Source organism: Macrobrachium nipponense, chromosome 7, assembly GCF_015104395.2.
Source record: "Macrobrachium nipponense isolate FS-2020 chromosome 7, ASM1510439v2, whole genome shotgun sequence".
In the NCBI taxonomy this organism is placed as follows: domain Eukaryota; kingdom Metazoa; phylum Arthropoda; class Malacostraca; order Decapoda; family Palaemonidae; genus Macrobrachium; species Macrobrachium nipponense.
Window position 1 is genome coordinate 15,394,281 of NC_061109.1, and position 17,500 is coordinate 15,411,780.

At 35.0% G+C, this 17,500-nt stretch overlaps 1 protein-coding gene across 1 annotated transcript in view; it reads left to right on the top strand.

Annotated features, from left to right (window-relative positions):
* Window positions 1-17,500, top strand: part of LOC135217320 (mucin-5AC-like) — a 452,543-nt gene that overhangs the window by 95,158 nt on the left and 339,885 nt on the right. The window contains 1 exon segment of the mRNA XM_064253110.1: window positions 672-779. Within this exon segment, the coding sequence (XP_064109180.1) occupies window positions 672-779 (108 nt within the window).

Genomic DNA, 17,500 nt, shown 5'->3' on the forward strand with positions numbered 1-17,500 from the left:
GAATACATAAAACCGTAATTATTAATGCCATTTGAATATGGCATAGTTATGTAAATGATGTTTTCATAATTTTTCATCATTTTAATTTTGGACTCTAAATTGTTTAGTCTAGTTTACCAAATGTCTATCTTAGTTTCCCAATTCTAGTTGAAATGAATGAGTCAGCAATGTTGCCAATGTCGCTTGTTTTAGTCACAGGCTTCAGTGAAGCTTCAGTGAAGCTTCAGTGAAGCAGAAATTCATGCCAAAGCAAAGGCTCAGAAATACTAGTCGAGTCGACCCTAATGATTATGAATTTCCTGTGTCATTCAGAAATGCCAGAGACGCATACCGATTGATCGAGTAAAGAAAATGAATTTACTTCAAATGGTCACGTAGTACTGACAAATAGTTAGGTTAAGCTAGGCCCAATATGTCGAAGAAATTGCAATATGAGAAACACACGGTTTCCTTTTTTAATAGTAATTCCAATTCAGATAGCTATATAATAAACAACATAATCTTTTTGGCACTTGTTCTGTCATAAAAATTTAGATATACTGATGTATGGATTTTCTTCCAATCATCCACAAGAAAATAACTTCATAGGATCATTTAATTGTTAGAATGAGTTGCTTTATATTCTATTCATAGATGAACTGACCCAGATCTCTCCATGTGTTTGTCCTCAGCATCTTTACGAGTACCAGTTACGCCGCCAGCAGGGGACTGCAAAGGAGCCCCTCGCCCAACCTCCTCCCTTCAGGCATCGAATTCCCGCAGCCGGTGGCCCCTCCCAGGTCAGTATGGAATCACCAGGTCTCACCGACCGCTCCCCTTCGGATGAAGGCTTCATACAGAGGCAGCTATGCACCTCATTAATACTCATCTATGTCGGGGGCTCTTAACCTTTTGATGACTCCAGACCACAGATGATTTGCCCAATATGGTTCCAAACCCCCTTTGGTTAAGTCCACTTGAGTCTTATTTGTTGACAATATAACTTGATATAATTAGTTTAATACAAACTTTAGCAATGAATAACTAGCAATAGAACATACGAGAAAATCAAAATCATTTTCAGTGTTCTATAGTTACTTATTTACAAAATGTACCCATGAAAACACTGACACATTAAAATCAAATATACACAAATATCTAGAGATCAAGACCCATACACCCAGCATGTGGTTCTCATACCCCCAAGGGGTATGGATACTCCTTGTCAAGAACCCCTGATTTATGTATCTATTTTCATCTTATTTCTGTATTTTTACAGTGTCAGGTCACAACATGCCCAAAACATATGACATGTCTGTGTGTTTGTTTGCTTGAATCGAAGGCGCAAGAAGAACGTCCGGAGGTAACACAAGCTTCAAAGTACAACGAAACTAAGTTTATAATAAGGAACAATGCCTCTAGTTAGCCAGCCGGTAAACGACACCCGTTTCTGATGGGATGGCAATAGATAAAAACATTTTTATGCGTTTTTTTTATTTACTGCAGGTAGATTCGAAAAGATTGTTATCATATATATATATATATATATATATATATATATATATATATATATATATATTATATATATATATATATATATATATATATATATGAGTCATATCACATTACCGTGATTCATATACATACATCGAGCACAAAATCCTTTAATATCTAATTCGCTCTACCTCTGAATTAATATATTTTCATATATGTTAACGGAATGGAAATTTGTTAGTCGATAATAAATTCGTCGGCTCGAATTTCTTATTCTACTAAAAAATTCCCCTTTGGTTAACATATATGAAAATATAATACTTCCGAAGTAGAGCGAATTATATATTAAAGGATATTTGTAGCTCGATATATATATATATATATATATATATGTGTGTGTGTGTGTGTGTGTGTGTGTGTGTGTGTGTATAAAGGTATGGACATGATATGGCATAAAACCAAGTCAGACAATAGGTAAAATCACGAACACAGTAAAAGACAGTAAAAATACCGGCGGAAACAAACAACAACCTTCTAAAGCGAAACTAAGAAACGCAGTAAGATTCATATAAACCCAACAAACCAGAGAAAAGAAAGAATAGATGAAAAAACTAGATCATCAATAATTAATCAACGGGACAGACGTAGTTTGGTGATCAGAGACGGGACTCTCAGTTTGATATGACGACTTTCAAGTCAAAGCATTTCTGATGGTTCTTTTTCTTGGCCTGTAATTTTTAGATAGTCTTATCGCAGCCAAGTACGATGACTAATGTAAATATGCGAATTTGCTAAGATCCCGAGTCAACGTCGGGTGGTGGAACACACTTAATTACCCTGATTACAGTCCGGGAACTTATAAACTACGCCTGACATCATCAAGGGAACAGAGCCAATCTTTCACAGAAAACAGTGAGCCAATAGTTTAGGAATATTTTGGAACTAGTTTTAGGCTGAGGACTCCAGTTTGTTCACGGAAGATCTTCAGTGAGGTGGCAAGCAAACGAGATCTATGGATATCGCAATTATGAATGGGAGGAGAAAATCTTTTGGCAAGAAATGATGGCTGATTCTGTAGACCAGTTTTGTTTGGAAGCAATTACTTGTCTAATTACTGGATAATAAACACAATTTCACGGTGGAAAGCGGCCCAATTAAAAGTTAAAGTAAAAGCCTTATGTACAGGTGAATGTGTCGCATCAATTTTGAAATAAAAAAAATGCAAAAAACTATAAAAATTGGAGTCGAGAATCGTAAATGCTTTTTTCTCCTATAAATGGTAATATTAAAATGATCGTGCTCTTTTAAAAATAAAACTTGTGAAAATGCTCACCTACCTACATAACCCTTTTTCCAAAGTAAGCTTGATGTTGCTGGGAATTGATTAGCAGTGTAAAAATCACTCGGCATCAAAATACTTTTACTAAGAGAAAGATGTTGTCTATGTTTGTCTGTGCAGGTCCAATTTAGGTATAGAATCACTGTTCACAAATGTAGTACCTATGAGAGAAACCAATGATATAATTTTATCCAAATTGTTTCTACGACATGATCCTACTATATGTTGTAATTTAAATCTTGACTCTTTTAGAAGCCTTTCAATAAAAACTTACATTAACAGGTGGATAGGATGGCCCAACATTTGCTAATATTTTTATCTTCTTGCTGGAGAGGAGCACATAATTGAAGAGTTTCCCCATAATTCCATCCCCTATTTGATAATCATTTCTATTATATAGTCACAGAACTAACGTTACGAAGTCACTTTTCACATCCATGTTTTTAAAAGCATTGCGTATATGTATAGCTCTGAAATGATTACCATTAAGAATACAGGCAAGAAATTGAAATATCCTGACTCTGCATTAGGCAAAACATTAAAGGCGACAAAAGAGACTTTTTATGATAACTAAAAGAGAAACTTATAATACAAAAACCTGCGGCTACTACCAAGTAACAATCATATTCTAGATATTTCCTGTCTACTTGAGAATTTTGGAGTTGATGCAGCATTTAAGAAGAATAAAGAATTGAACCCTGTACTTACGAGGAATCCTCACGACAGCACTGAGTGATGTGTAAACTAAATTCCATGTACTAAGTCTTGTGAAAACGTTTATATTGGTTAAACTGGAAAACACTCGAAGAAAGAATAGAGCAGCAGGTATCAGGTACGCACAAGTGAACAGTGGGATTTTCGCACGTATTAATAAAAACGAGCATACAATCAACTTGACGGGTACAAAAAAGATAGTTTATTCTTAAAATGTAGCCTACAGGGCAGAAGCATCATTGACTCAGGGTTTTTAAAATAAAGCTTTTGTAATAATATGAATATCAAGGCATGTATGAACTTGATCTATTAATTTCCAAAGAAATATGTCAAATATCTAAATTTCAAGGAAGGTTTTGACAGACGGGGAAATGGTAAGTTGTCCACCCCTGTGCGCAAATTAGTGTAATGTCTCCATCCCTGTGCAAGAATGAGCGTAAGATGTCCACGCATGTGCACTAAGAATGAATGTAAGGTGTCCTCACCTGTGCACTAATACGTGTAAGGTGTCCACACCTGTGAACTAATGAGTATAATGTCTCCACCCCTGTGCACTAATGATCGCATAGGATTTCGTTCAAAATTCTCTTAGTTCCATTTCAAACGCGATTATTTCTCACAACAAGGTCTTTAAATGGTTCATAAGAGTGAAATCTGTCATATATTTCAAAACTCTAAGAAAATATCACGGTTGGCGAAATTTCAGAAAATTAGTTACGAAACATTTTCAAAACTTTCGTTCGCCTCATCGCCGATGCGTTTGACCAAAAAAAAAAAAAAAAAAAAAAAAAAAAAAAAAAAAAAAAAAAAAGGTCATCATTGAGACCTCAGTTTAAATGTTGGAGTAATAACCAAAGCGAAAAAATTTGTCATTACATTAATATTGCTTCCAGTGCAACCATCAAATTGTAAATAGTCCTATTTGATTGTTTTTATGTGTCATCGCTGGAAAAAGTAAATGAGTAAATACAAAAGTACTACTGTACCCATAGCTGGTTCATTTAAGGTCCCTGTGCCTACGAGACGTTTGCTTGGCCGCCTCTGATTGGCTGGCACCGGGAGGTAGGCGGCTTGCTCAGTGTCTCATATTTTCGTCTGCAGTTTAAAAAACTAGCAATATATTTGTATTTCTTCATTTATCTCACGTTTTGCACAAGATAGGAAAATTTTGGTCATACCACAGAATTCGGTATTAGTTGTACAACTTTATCATAATATACTGAATCAATAAGATAAAAAAACAAAGGAATCACAACGAGTAAAAGTGATTCTTTATAACTGTTTTTACTTATCATCGGATTTTGCATCTTTCATGCGATCAAGATAAAATAAAACTTGCGTTTTCATACAATAAATAAACTGGTGCTTTCAGATTTTAGATACATGTTCAAATTCTTACCTGGACTGATTACCGCGGCCCGCCTAGGTCTCTAACGACATCAGATGCATTCATCTGATGTTTTTTTTTTTTTTTTTGTTATCAGGTATGTCCAGACATACGCACATTTATGATATTGGAACGGAAATGTTCGACAGTTATTTATAGAAAATGTAATGACATAATACTGTAAATATTGTCGAAATTACAAACTTCTCATATCGCTAAATGACAACTGCCAACGGCTCAAAGCTCTCGCTAGGATGACCTATGCAACGGCACTTCGGTCAAACAAGTCAAGTACGGATGCAACATGATAAGATATATTCTATATTTTCTGTAGACGTAGTTACGTAGACCAGCCCGAGGAGCATGTTGAGCGCGCTGTCACTGATGGCACCGCTAACCTTATCACACTTAAGAGATCATATTCATATACCATACGGAAAATAGTGATAGCTGTGAATTAGCAAACTTGTTGCTATGCATGACATTTTAAATAAAAAAATGTTTAACACTACTTGGCAACATTACGTTGAGTCTGAGATTTTGGACGATGCAAAAAGAATCATGTGGCCTCAGATGTGAGCATGACTGTAAAAATATGCTATTATTTATTGCAACACTTTATGAAATACATCGTTCGAATCGTTCTTCTTTCTTATTTTCCATACAATGATTAGTTTCAGAAAAAGTTTTTATAATATGAAAAGTGGAATCAATTGTAACAAGTAACAAATAAACCTACAATGAAATACATCGTTCGAATTTATGAAATACATCGTTCGAATCGTTCTTCTTTCTTATTTTCCATACAATGATTAGTTTCAGAAAAAGTTTTTATAATATGAAAAGTGGAATCAATTGTAACAAGTAACAAATAAACCTACAATGAAAAACCTTGTTTTATGCAGGTTTATAAGTATAGGGTGCCCATAAAGTCTTTCCCGGATTTCAGGCCTTTGTTACACAGAAACCATGTTAGGTAGAGGTGTAAGGCTTTCTTCAATTTCAACAACAATGACTAAAGTTTTTTTTATGTTATTAATAAATTTCAACATGTGCCCCCTTTGTTGCCCAGATTACGTCTTAGCTAAATTCTATCTCACGCCAGGTATTCTCCAACATCTCCATAGTTAGTGTTGCTAGAGCTGCTGTTATCCTCGCTTTTAAGGTTTCAACATTAGGTGCTGGTGTACTGTACACTTTATCCTTGATATAAGCCCCCCCCCAAAAAAAAAAAAAAAACAAAAAAAAAACAAGAGGGGTAATGAACCGATTTTCTAGGACTGCACTGGAAGGCGTCGCGCACAGCAACAACGGATGAATCACTCACACTGGGTCTACCGCTTCTCTTACGGTCTTCAGCACTTCCAGTCTGTGAACTTTTTTTACTAGTCTTTAATGCTCTTAACATCTGATGGATCTCGTCAATACTCACTTCTGAACTTGCGTTGAACTGCAACAGGGGATTTTGTTTTGTGGTACCATAACACAAACTGGGCTTTCTCCTGCAATGACACCATTTCTGCTATTCTTGACTCAGCTGGTGGATAGAGTGATCACAGTGGTATCTGTAGACAAACAAAAGAAACTTTAGTAATTGCTCAACTAGAATATGAAAGTTGTACGGTCATATCCACAATAACTTTAAGGTTATTAATTTTATTATTCAAGGAATGACTTTTATGGACACCCTGTATTTTGCACATTGAGATTGACTATACGTGAGGTTGTCATCGTTATACTAGTACTACGTAGTTCGGTGGTCTTCCACCAGGGCGGAGCTGCAAAGCCTTGCAGCCATCTTCAAAGGTCTGGTGTAACCCACAAAGTGAACAGGGGATTAGTATGACTGAATTTTTAAATTGTTAATTTCTAATAAGTCAGTTTAGGGTTTAGTGGGTAATGTTTAGTGAATGTTTATAAGTAAGCATTTAATGTATGTTTATGAAGTGTTTAGTGAATGATTAGTTTAGGGTTTAGTGAATGTTTAGTGCTTAAGTATTCAGCAAAGGTTTAGTGAGCTTTTAAGGTTTAGCGAATATTTTGTGAATGTTTATTGTGAAAGTATTCAGTGGAAGTTATTGAGTCTTTAGGGGTTAGTGAATTTTTATTGTGTAAATATCCAATGAATGTTTAATGTAGGTTGAGTGCATATTAGTGTCTAGTATATAAGTATTCAGTGAATGTTTAGTGAGTGTTTAGGGTTTAGTAAATGTTAGTGTGTGTTTAATGGTTGCTTAGGGTTTAGTGAATATTAGCGTTTAGTGAATGTTAGTGTTTAGTGAATGTTTAGTGTGTAAGTATTCAGTGAATGTTTAGTGAGTATTTAGGGTTTAATGAATGTTTTGTGAATGTTTGTGTTTAGTGAATATTTATTAAGTCTTCAGTGAATATTTAGTGAGTGTTTAGTGAATGTCTTATGAATGTTAGTGTTTAGTGAATGTTTAGTGTGTAAGTGTTTAGTGAGTGTTTAATGAGTGATAAGTGGATGTTCATTACCTGTTACATGTATAAGGGTTTAATGGGCATTTAGGGTTTTGTGAGTATTTAGTGTTTAATGAGTGTTTAGGGGTTAGTGAGTATTTAGTGTATAGAGAGTGCTTAATGAATGTTTAGTGAGTGTTTAGTGTATAGTAAAATTACTTGGTGAATGCTTAGTGATTGTATAGTATTCAATGAATGTTTAAGATTTAATGAGTGTTTAGTGAATGTTTACAGAGTGTTTGGGGCACAGTGAGTATTTAGTAAGTGTGTGTGTGTGTATAATAAGTGTGCGTTTAGTGAGTGTATAGTAAGTGTGAGTTTTTAGTGAGTGTAATTGTATTCTGGATGTTAGCGTTTCGTGACTGTACATTACTGTTTAGTTCGTGTTTACTGATTGTATGCAAAAAAAAAGTACTGTATAATTTACAGGAACCATTTATGCTAGACACTGCTTAGTTCCTAGAGCAAATGCTCAGGTCTTCACCTTAATGGCTGGAGCGCTTAGGACAACCTGCTTTTGTAAGGTAAATTTTTTCTGTGACATTAGATCCAGTAATATAGTAATAATATTTAATAATAATACCAGCAATAATGATAATGATAATAATAGTAAAAATAATAATATTAATAGTAATAATAATTGTAAAAAAATAATGATTATAATAGTAATAAAGTATTGTACTATGAGCTTGACCGACACCTTTCAATATGGCCGCCCGAGGTCACATGCCAGGTAGGGAGATCGCCACTTCATTGATTGACGCTCTATGATTTTGTTTCAATCATTATGAAATATTTCCCTTATGTTTAGATATGAGCAGTCCTACCAATCGTGTTAACAAAGTATCATCAATATAAAGAACTATTATTTTACGTAAATAATACATAGTGGAGTTTGGCGTACTAATATTATCAATATTATAATCTATTTAGAGATAATTTCTGTTAAAAGAAAGAACGCTATTTTAAGCTAACAAATAAGCTATAATTATAAAAAATAATATATATAATCCATACATATCTTCCTTTCTTAACCCTTTATTAGAAAATAACATGTATAACTTGGTAACATTTACGATTGTTTTGTAACAGAGGCTCCCAAGGGGTTGTGAATAGTCTTTTTCAACTTCTCATGGAAGGCAGGTAAACTTTTTTTTAGATTTTCTTTTCTTAAACCATGTGCATTTGAATACCTTCCTCTTTCCATTGAGGCGTTTTTTTTTCTTAATTTGGCCTTCCTCCAAGGAAGCAGCCTCTGGGTCGGACCCTTCCCTTCAAGGCTGCATCAAGATGTTTGCAAGCCTTGGGGGCTTTCGGTCCCCATCATTGAAGTTCTTGGGCCCTCTCCGGACCTGCTTCCCCAGCCTGGCAGGATACCTGCCTTCCTCCAAGGAAGCAGCCTCTGGGTCGGACCCTTCCCTTCAAGGGAGGCCTTCATCATGTTCTTGCTTTCTCTTACTCTGCTTTTCAAATATGGCACTTGTTCACTCTGAAGGTTTCCAGAGGATTTGAAGCATCTCGGAGATTTTTCCAGTAGACTTTGGAGCTGCATGCGTGCATGGTATTTCCCTTGTATTTCCAGGAGCCGGAGACTGCAGGATTCTAAAATGTCCTCACGAAAAATCCTTCAATCTTCAGCTCCTGGAAAGATGAGAGAAATCCCATTCGGTGCATGCACGAATGGGATTTCTCTCACCTTTCCAGGAGCTGAAGATTGAAGGATTTTTCGTGAGGACATTTTAGAATCCTGCAGTCTCCGGCCCCTGGAAATACAAGGGAAATGCCATGCACGCATGCAGCTCCAAAGTCTACTGGAAAAATCTCCGAGATGCTTCAAATCCTCTGGAAACCTTCAGAGTGAACAAGTGTTATATTTGAAAAGCAGAGTGAGAGAAAGCAAAGAACAAGATGAAGGCCTCCCTTGAAGGGAAGGGTCCGACCCAGAGGCTGCTTCCTTGGAGGAAGGCAGGTATCCTGCCAGGCTGGGGAAGCGGGCCTGGAGAGGGCCCAAGAACTTCAAGAATGGGTCCTAAAAGTCCCCAAGGCTCGCCAGTCTCTTGAGAGCAGCCTTGAAGGGAAGGATCCGTTTCAGATGCTGATTTCTTAGAGGACGGCAGGTATCCTACCAAGCTGGTGAAGTCGTCGTCCTGGAGAGCGCCAAAGGACTTTAAGGATGGGACCCAAAACCCCCCAAGTCTCGACAGTCTCTTGAAGGCAGCCTTTGAGGGAAGGGTGCGACCAGAGGCTGCTTCCTCCAAGGATCATATAAACATCGCGTTAACCCTTACTTAGAGTTCCTCGTTTGATACATAAGCAGTTTCTTTTCCTTTAACGAGTCGTCTTCTATAATCTTGTTGGATTATCTCTCACTGACGATATTGATCATCCCTTCGATTTTACCATGCTTCTCCAAAACGTAACTCTGTGAATCCAAAATCCTTCAAGCAGCTTCTAACACCTAAGGTTCTCTCTTTTTTACTTTGTTAACATTCGTCAGTTTACCTCTGCGCCAACGTCCTCTTTTCTTCCTCTCTTTCTTATTCCGAGCGAACAGCTGCTCCAAGTGGTAATTTTGGGCATTCTAAATCTCCTCTCAGTCAGCTTAGTGAACATCTCAAATCCTCCACCTTTTTCTTCGTCAAGATTCTTCAGCTCCTCCACGCCACTGTCTTCCTCTCTTCTTCATTATTTCCTTTCATGTTTCGAATGAAGGACTTGCGTCCATTTGTGACAAGTCAGCTGTAGAGCTGCTTAATAAATCCATAATCGCAGAGAGCAGGGACCTCAACTCCATACTGCTCCTCTAAGTAATCCGTCTTTTCATCAGTAAACAATCGTGGACTGAAGTCATTCGCTTTTCTCCTGGTGTACTTTTCCTCTCTGGAAAATGTCTTTCAGTCGATCTGCTTCCTTATCCCGTCCATTCTAAACAGACTCTTCAGCTTCTTTGCCATAAAAATAGCAATATTTAAAAAAAGAAAGAAGTTTGAATTTAGCGAAAACTCATTATTATTGTTCCTTTTCGCTCTTCGTCGGAATGTAAACACATATACTTGCATACGTGCATACATTATATATTATATATATATATATATATATATATATATGTATATATAAAATATAGTATATTAATTATAATTAATTATATATACATATATATATATATATATTTAAAAAAAAATTTTGTTACAAAAAAAAAAATTTAAAAAAAAAAAATAAAATACAATATATTATATATTATTGTGTATCTATATATATATATATATATATATATATATATGTATATATATATATATATATATATATATGTATTATATATATATATATTATTATGTATATAATATTATATGTATAATATAATACTAGTATAACATACATATATATATATATATATATATATATATATATATATATATATATACATTACATATACATATATATATATAATATATATATATATATATATATATATATATATATATATATATTTATATATATATAAATATATATTATAATATATAATTATATATATGCCAAATACAGAGGTGAAGCCGTGTTGTTGTTATTGTTTCAACGGGGAACTAGCCTTTTAATAAGCAATGACTCTAGAGTAGTTAGATGATAAGGGTCCTTTGTATATTCAATAACAGATAACTGCTGTTTCAAGACCTCTATTTTGCATATTACAGCATGCTTTTTAATGTTAGAAAACTTTGGTTGTTTAAGTCTCTAGCCTGTACGAAAACTTGAAATCCATGTGGCTGCAATACCTCACTTACAATAGCCTACGAGTAGATGCGATGCAGGAGCCCGGACATCCAGGTTTATTTTCCACCTGTGAAGATCGCTTGCAGTCCTTCGTGAGATCTAATGTTGTATATAAATTCATATGCCGTGGATGTCATGCTACAATATGCAAACTAGAGGTCTCGAAACAGCACTTCTCTATTAGTGGATATACAAAGGACCCAGACCATCTAACTAATCTAGTCATTACTTATTAAAAGGTTAGTTCCCTCTTTAAACAATAACACCACGTCTTCACCTCTGTATTTGGCATAACTAACTTTTTGTTTGGGACGTCAGGTTTTGCCTTTCATTCTTCGTCTTTAGCCTTGGGTGTCTTGGTTCTCTCTCTCTCTTCTTACACTATTTTAAACTCTCTAATTTCTACCTTGCGTTTTAAATCATTAATTTTGTGAATTATTTTTATAATGTAATTATTTTATTATTCACAGACTAATGATGCACCGGGATTTGTGTGCGAAACGTTTTTGATAATGGCTTTCTACTAGAAAGTATATATATATATATATACCAGATATACCAGAGAAGGAAATGGAAAATATTTGTTCTTATTTACAAATGAATGATTTAATATCAGGATGTGAATGGCATCCATGAACTGAAACTGGCTCGAAACCCCACTTTTACCGATTATATGGGATAAACATAATTAACGGTTCTTTTTCTTTAATTGTGTTCGAAAGGATTTATTGATTTATCGTTAGATGTTTTTGTCCTATAATTATATTTTAAAACATTCATTGATCTTTTATTCGTTAATATTTTTCTACAATATGAAAATCTTTAATGTAACGTTTCAACCTCTTGCTCATTATCAATATTATTGAGCACCCATAACGGATGCAAATAATATATGTAAATGCACCATACAAATGTTTCTCCCAAGGAGTGACTCATCCAGTCCTCAACCGGATGTTTTCAGAATGAGGTCAAATTGAGAATTCGAGGAGGCCACTCAACGCTGAAATGATCAATTATATTCTCAAAACGGTTGGAAAAGAAAACATTATGAAAATCTAATACCACACAAATACTTCCAAAGAAAATCATACTGCATATTATAGGATTCCCTGCCTTTCACACACCAGTTAAGGATTATGAGGCCTAGCCAAACATTTATACTATAGGTAATATTCAACATTTTTTTTCATATATTTAAAAACAATAAACTAACAAAATATAATATATAATTCGTTTTTAATACTGTTTACCAAAAACATATTGGCCTACAATTTTGAGCGCTAAAAAAAGTGTTAGGCCGCGTCATAAGAAAAATCAGTACCCCAATTCTTAAAGAAAAACCATAAGAAAGAACGATAATACTTTTAATTTCCTTTAAGCAACATGTTATTTAGCCCGGTTGCCATAATATATACAGCGAATGACTCGGTCTTTTTTTCTTTTATCTTAAACTAAGCCAGCCTTGTGAAATCGAAGGCCCTAAGTCTAGGGAAACCCGTTACCACGCAACAGAAACCTAGTCCATCTCCATAGCCTATCATGCGCCTGCGCGGCCAGTTGAATAATTGCCAGATCAGAAGGTACACATCATCAACGTGAATTGATAAGCCCATTCATCGTCTACAACCATTTGATTTTCTTTTCCTTACACTAATGAGTGCAAGATCTCCACCCACGAGCACCTGTCAGGTATTAATATATATATATATATATATATATATATATATATATATATATATATAGTATATATATATATATATATATATGTATATATATATATATATGTATATATATATATATATATATATATATATTTATATATATATGTATATATATATATGTATATATATATATATATATAATATATATATATATATATATATATATATATATATAAATATATATATACGTATATATAAAGGGATAAGCCATGACGGAAAGATAAACAACGGAGTTCCTGCAAGATCTTTTGACTCAACGTCCTTTACTTATCAGACAAACTGATTTACATGAGAAATTGAGAGTACAGGAAAGGTCGTAAAAATGACAGATAGGGATTATAGAGATTAGTACCTAGAATCCAACACACCTGGAGAATGAGTAACCTTTCCAAACAAGCATAAACATGGGTACGATTTAAAAACAAAAAGATTAAGTCCAACTGCTCAGACACAGGGATAAGACAGGGTGACAGCTGATCACATTCAGATCTTTGATAAACAAAACTTATTCACAAAACATTAAATATACATTTACAAAGAAAATATCTCTAAGGCAACTAATTTGTATTTAAGTCTGTAATTATATCTTTGAGGTCATTCTTAAGCATGTTACAAATACAAGGGTCTAAATGAAACAGGCCACGACTAATATTAAAATTACAATGGGAAATAAGTTGTATTATGGAACATTCTAAAAGATTTTGTGATAAGACATCTTTTGATCTTGCAATTATTGAACTACCAATCCAATTTATCCGGTGGTTCTTTTCACTTAAATGAATGAAAATTGCATTAGATATTTGCCCAGTTTTGACAGAAGATTTATGCTGTTTTAATCTTACTTCTAAGCCCTTGCTTGACTGTCCAAGTCCATACGTGGAATTTTATATATTATGTTGCTTTCCCTGGGGCCATTTTGTATTAATATTCCTTTTAGTGTGCTATTATAGGAAAGAACAAGGTTGACCCTAAAGGCTTTTAACAATGATTTAATGGTTTCAAATCCGTTAAAGTAAGGCAAACTGAGAATGTTCTTAGAATTTCCTTTCTCCATGTTACTTACACTATAAAACTTTTTTGGGGCTTTATTATGGCAAATATCTAATATATGTGAAGGATAACATAAATCTTTCCCTATTTTTCTTATGTATTCAATTTCTTGATCCAAATATTGGGGATTAACAATACGCAATGCTCGTAAAAACATAGAAGAAAAAATTGATATTTTGATGTTACAACTGATGTCATATTAGCGGAGAAAACTCTACCAATTTTTTTTTTAATCATGATTTTTGCTAATAAAACGAAAAGTTTTTGATCAAATGACTTGAAATTTTTATATGATGAAGGTATTATATATATTTAAAACATATATGAAAATTATGTATTTTGCGTAATAAATAAAAAAAATAGACATCATAGCGGACGGTCCCCTTAAGATGGTGGACTGAATAGAAATGAACATAAGTTAAGTTGTTGGTTGATTTCCTATAAATACTGAATTTACATTGAAATAGTTTTCTATGTATCAAAACATCTAAGAAAGGGAGGCAATTGCCTTTTTCCAATTCTAGAGTAAACTTAATCAATGGTACCTGGTTATTTAATTTAGAGAGTAAATCATTTACATCAATACCAGCAGGCAGAACAGCTAAAATATCATCAACATATCTATACCACTTTACAGGAATATAAATGATATTAGGTAAATAGCATTTTTAAAAGAATTTCATGTACAAGTTTGAGAAGAGTGGTGATAATGGGTTGTCCATTGCCATGCAAATATTTGTTGATAAAATTTGCCATTCAATTTAAATTTACTATCACAAATGCACAACCTAGTGAGTTAAATAATGTGACTTACAGGTAGAGGTAATTCATGGCGAGTTAGTACAATCATTTTATTTCTTCTGCGAATAATAATAAAGAAGTTATCATGGCCGGATATTATGCCGGGTATTCGGCTCAAAAAGGAGGCCGGAAGAAAACCAACATATAGATATATATATTTATATATATACACACATATATATATATATATATATATATTATATTATATATGTATAATATATATATGTATATATATATATATATATATATATATATATATGGCCCACGTTCAAACAACAAGTACATAGTTAGAATTGTTCGAATGGTAGGAGGAGGGAAATTACGGTAATCAGGCAAAGAAATGCAATAATGAATGAAATATATTTGGACAAAGAGATAAGAAAAGAGAAGAGAGAGAGAGAGTATGAGGAACGGTAACGAAAGAAATGCATGTAGTGTACAGAGAGAAAGAGAAGAGACAGACAGACAGACAGACAGACTGAGCTTTTATTCCTATTTAGTTATTAATCTAATGGATATATTTGAGACCTTCTGCTTTAAGAAATGTTATCGTATATATTTTGTAAAATAATTATTATGAAATCTTATCACATCATATTGTTGTAAATCGTTATATTTTCTATATAAATAAAGCCTTAAATATTATTGGAACTGATTATTCATATTAACATTATTCAGACGGAAATGTCCTTTTTCATTATCTATAGCAGCTGTATTCTCTCTCTCTCTCTCTCTCTCTCTCTCTCTCTCTCTCCTCTCTCTCTCTCTCCTTGCACGTTTGACGGCGATGATGCCTCACTGATGGGGTGTCATTAAAGAGCCAAATCATTGCAGAAGGGTTTTGTTTAACCAGCATTGGCACTGCTCACCATAGCAGCACTTCTTAGAATTCCTTGAAACTGGTTTCCATTTGTAGTTCGTCTTCCGGAGGATCCCTCAAATGAACATTGACAATTTCACCTTGCACAAAATCGGTTTATTGATGATCTTCTAATAGCTTCTTTCTCATTTTTCTTGATCTTCTTTTGTCTCTTAGGAAATCAGAGTTTTTTTTTTCTATCGATGTTCTTGCTATCCTTCTGTTTGAATTTCTCTTGGTTTATATCTGCTTTTCTCCAGCTCCTCTCATTTCCGCTTCCAGGACTCCTTCGTGTATCCAGTCTTCCTTTATTTCTCGTCTCCTTGTATCTCTTCTCTGCAGACCTTCATGCATCCTTTTTCTGATTTCTCTTGGCCTTTCTGTCAGCCTTCCTCCTCCTCCTCTTCAGTATCTACAACTAATGCCATCTGAATTTCTTCTTAGTGCCTATAGGAACGTTTTTTTGACCTCTCGCCTCCCTGGAGCCTCCTGTCCTCTGTCTTTTGTAAGTGAGCAATTATACCGTGTTTGGCATTCTCAGGATTCTTTTTTAACTCCTCCAGAAGTACTCCGTCCTGCACCTGCAAAAGTAGCCTATCTCTTCCATCTGCTCCAGAAATTTTTCTTAATTCTGTCTCTCTCTCCCCTAGCACTTTTAACGGCATGATGCCTCACTGCTGGGGTGTCATCAAAGGGCCAAATCATTGCAGAGGGGTTTTGTTTAGCCATCAATGTCCGCCTTCACTCTGCTCATTGGCACTGCTCACAAAAAAAAAAAAAAAAAAAAAAAAAACTGTAGTTCTTGAAGTTTTGAGTCGCTCCAACTCTGAATTTATATATATTCAGAATTTCTGAATGTATATAAATTTAGAATTTCCTGACGGTGTTATCGCTCCAACCCTGAATTTATATATATTCAGAATTTCTGAATATATATATATTTAGAATTTCCTGAAATGGTGTTACATGCTTTTCAACTTCCTTTTGAAGAATAACTTGTTTGTGGACGGTCCTCTGACAGTTTGTACTATGTTGTTTTCACATTTTGGGGGGTTCCTTATATGTACCATACATTTGGTTTCCTCCAAAAACTTGTTTTTATTCCTTGTTGTGTTTGATGGCAGACTCTCTCGAGGGTGGAGGGTGAGGAAAAGAGCTTGAAGCGGAAAGTTGGTTTGAGAATCTGCCGGAGGCTTCAACTCGTCTCTTCTCGATTTCGAAGTCTCCCTCCTTCCTTGGAGACAGACGGAGACAAGGTGTTCGTTCGTTCGTCCTCTTCCATGTGTGTCTTGAAGGGCGCTTTCCCGTTGGGATTCTTGAGGACATGGGAAGCTTTTCATCCTCTTGAGTTCCGCCACCTTAAGGTCACATTGGAGTCGACGCTTTTTCTTCGTGAGGTCTTCCACTTCCTTCAGCAGGCGCTAGAACCTGAGCTCGAGGTCTTTCCTCTCGGATTCGCGCTGCCTCGGTCGCGTCATTTTGTTCCTGGATGAGCCTCGCCATCCGCGATGCTTATTCAGTCCTGAGCTGCTGGCTTTCTCCTTCTGTCGTAGGAGTTTCTCAGACCTTTGAAGCTGGCAGTTTGCCTTTGCTAACTGCACAGACAGATCCCTCACATAATGCATCGTTTTTCTGCCCAATTTCCTTTGTGGTGAACTTCATCTGGTGATTTTCTTCTGTGATTTGAGGATCTTGTTTTCCAGCTGTTGTTTCTCTATATCGTTCTCCTTCTTCAGAAACAACGTTTCAGCCTCGAGAGAGTGGGCCCTTTCTCGCCAGTCCTGCTGTTGCAACGCTCATGAGTGATCTGTCCAACGCCTTCATAGTAGTCGACCTCTGGTGCAACTGACGATTTGTTATGTCAAGTTCACATGCTGGATGGTGTCTCGCAAGGCCTCAATTCTCTT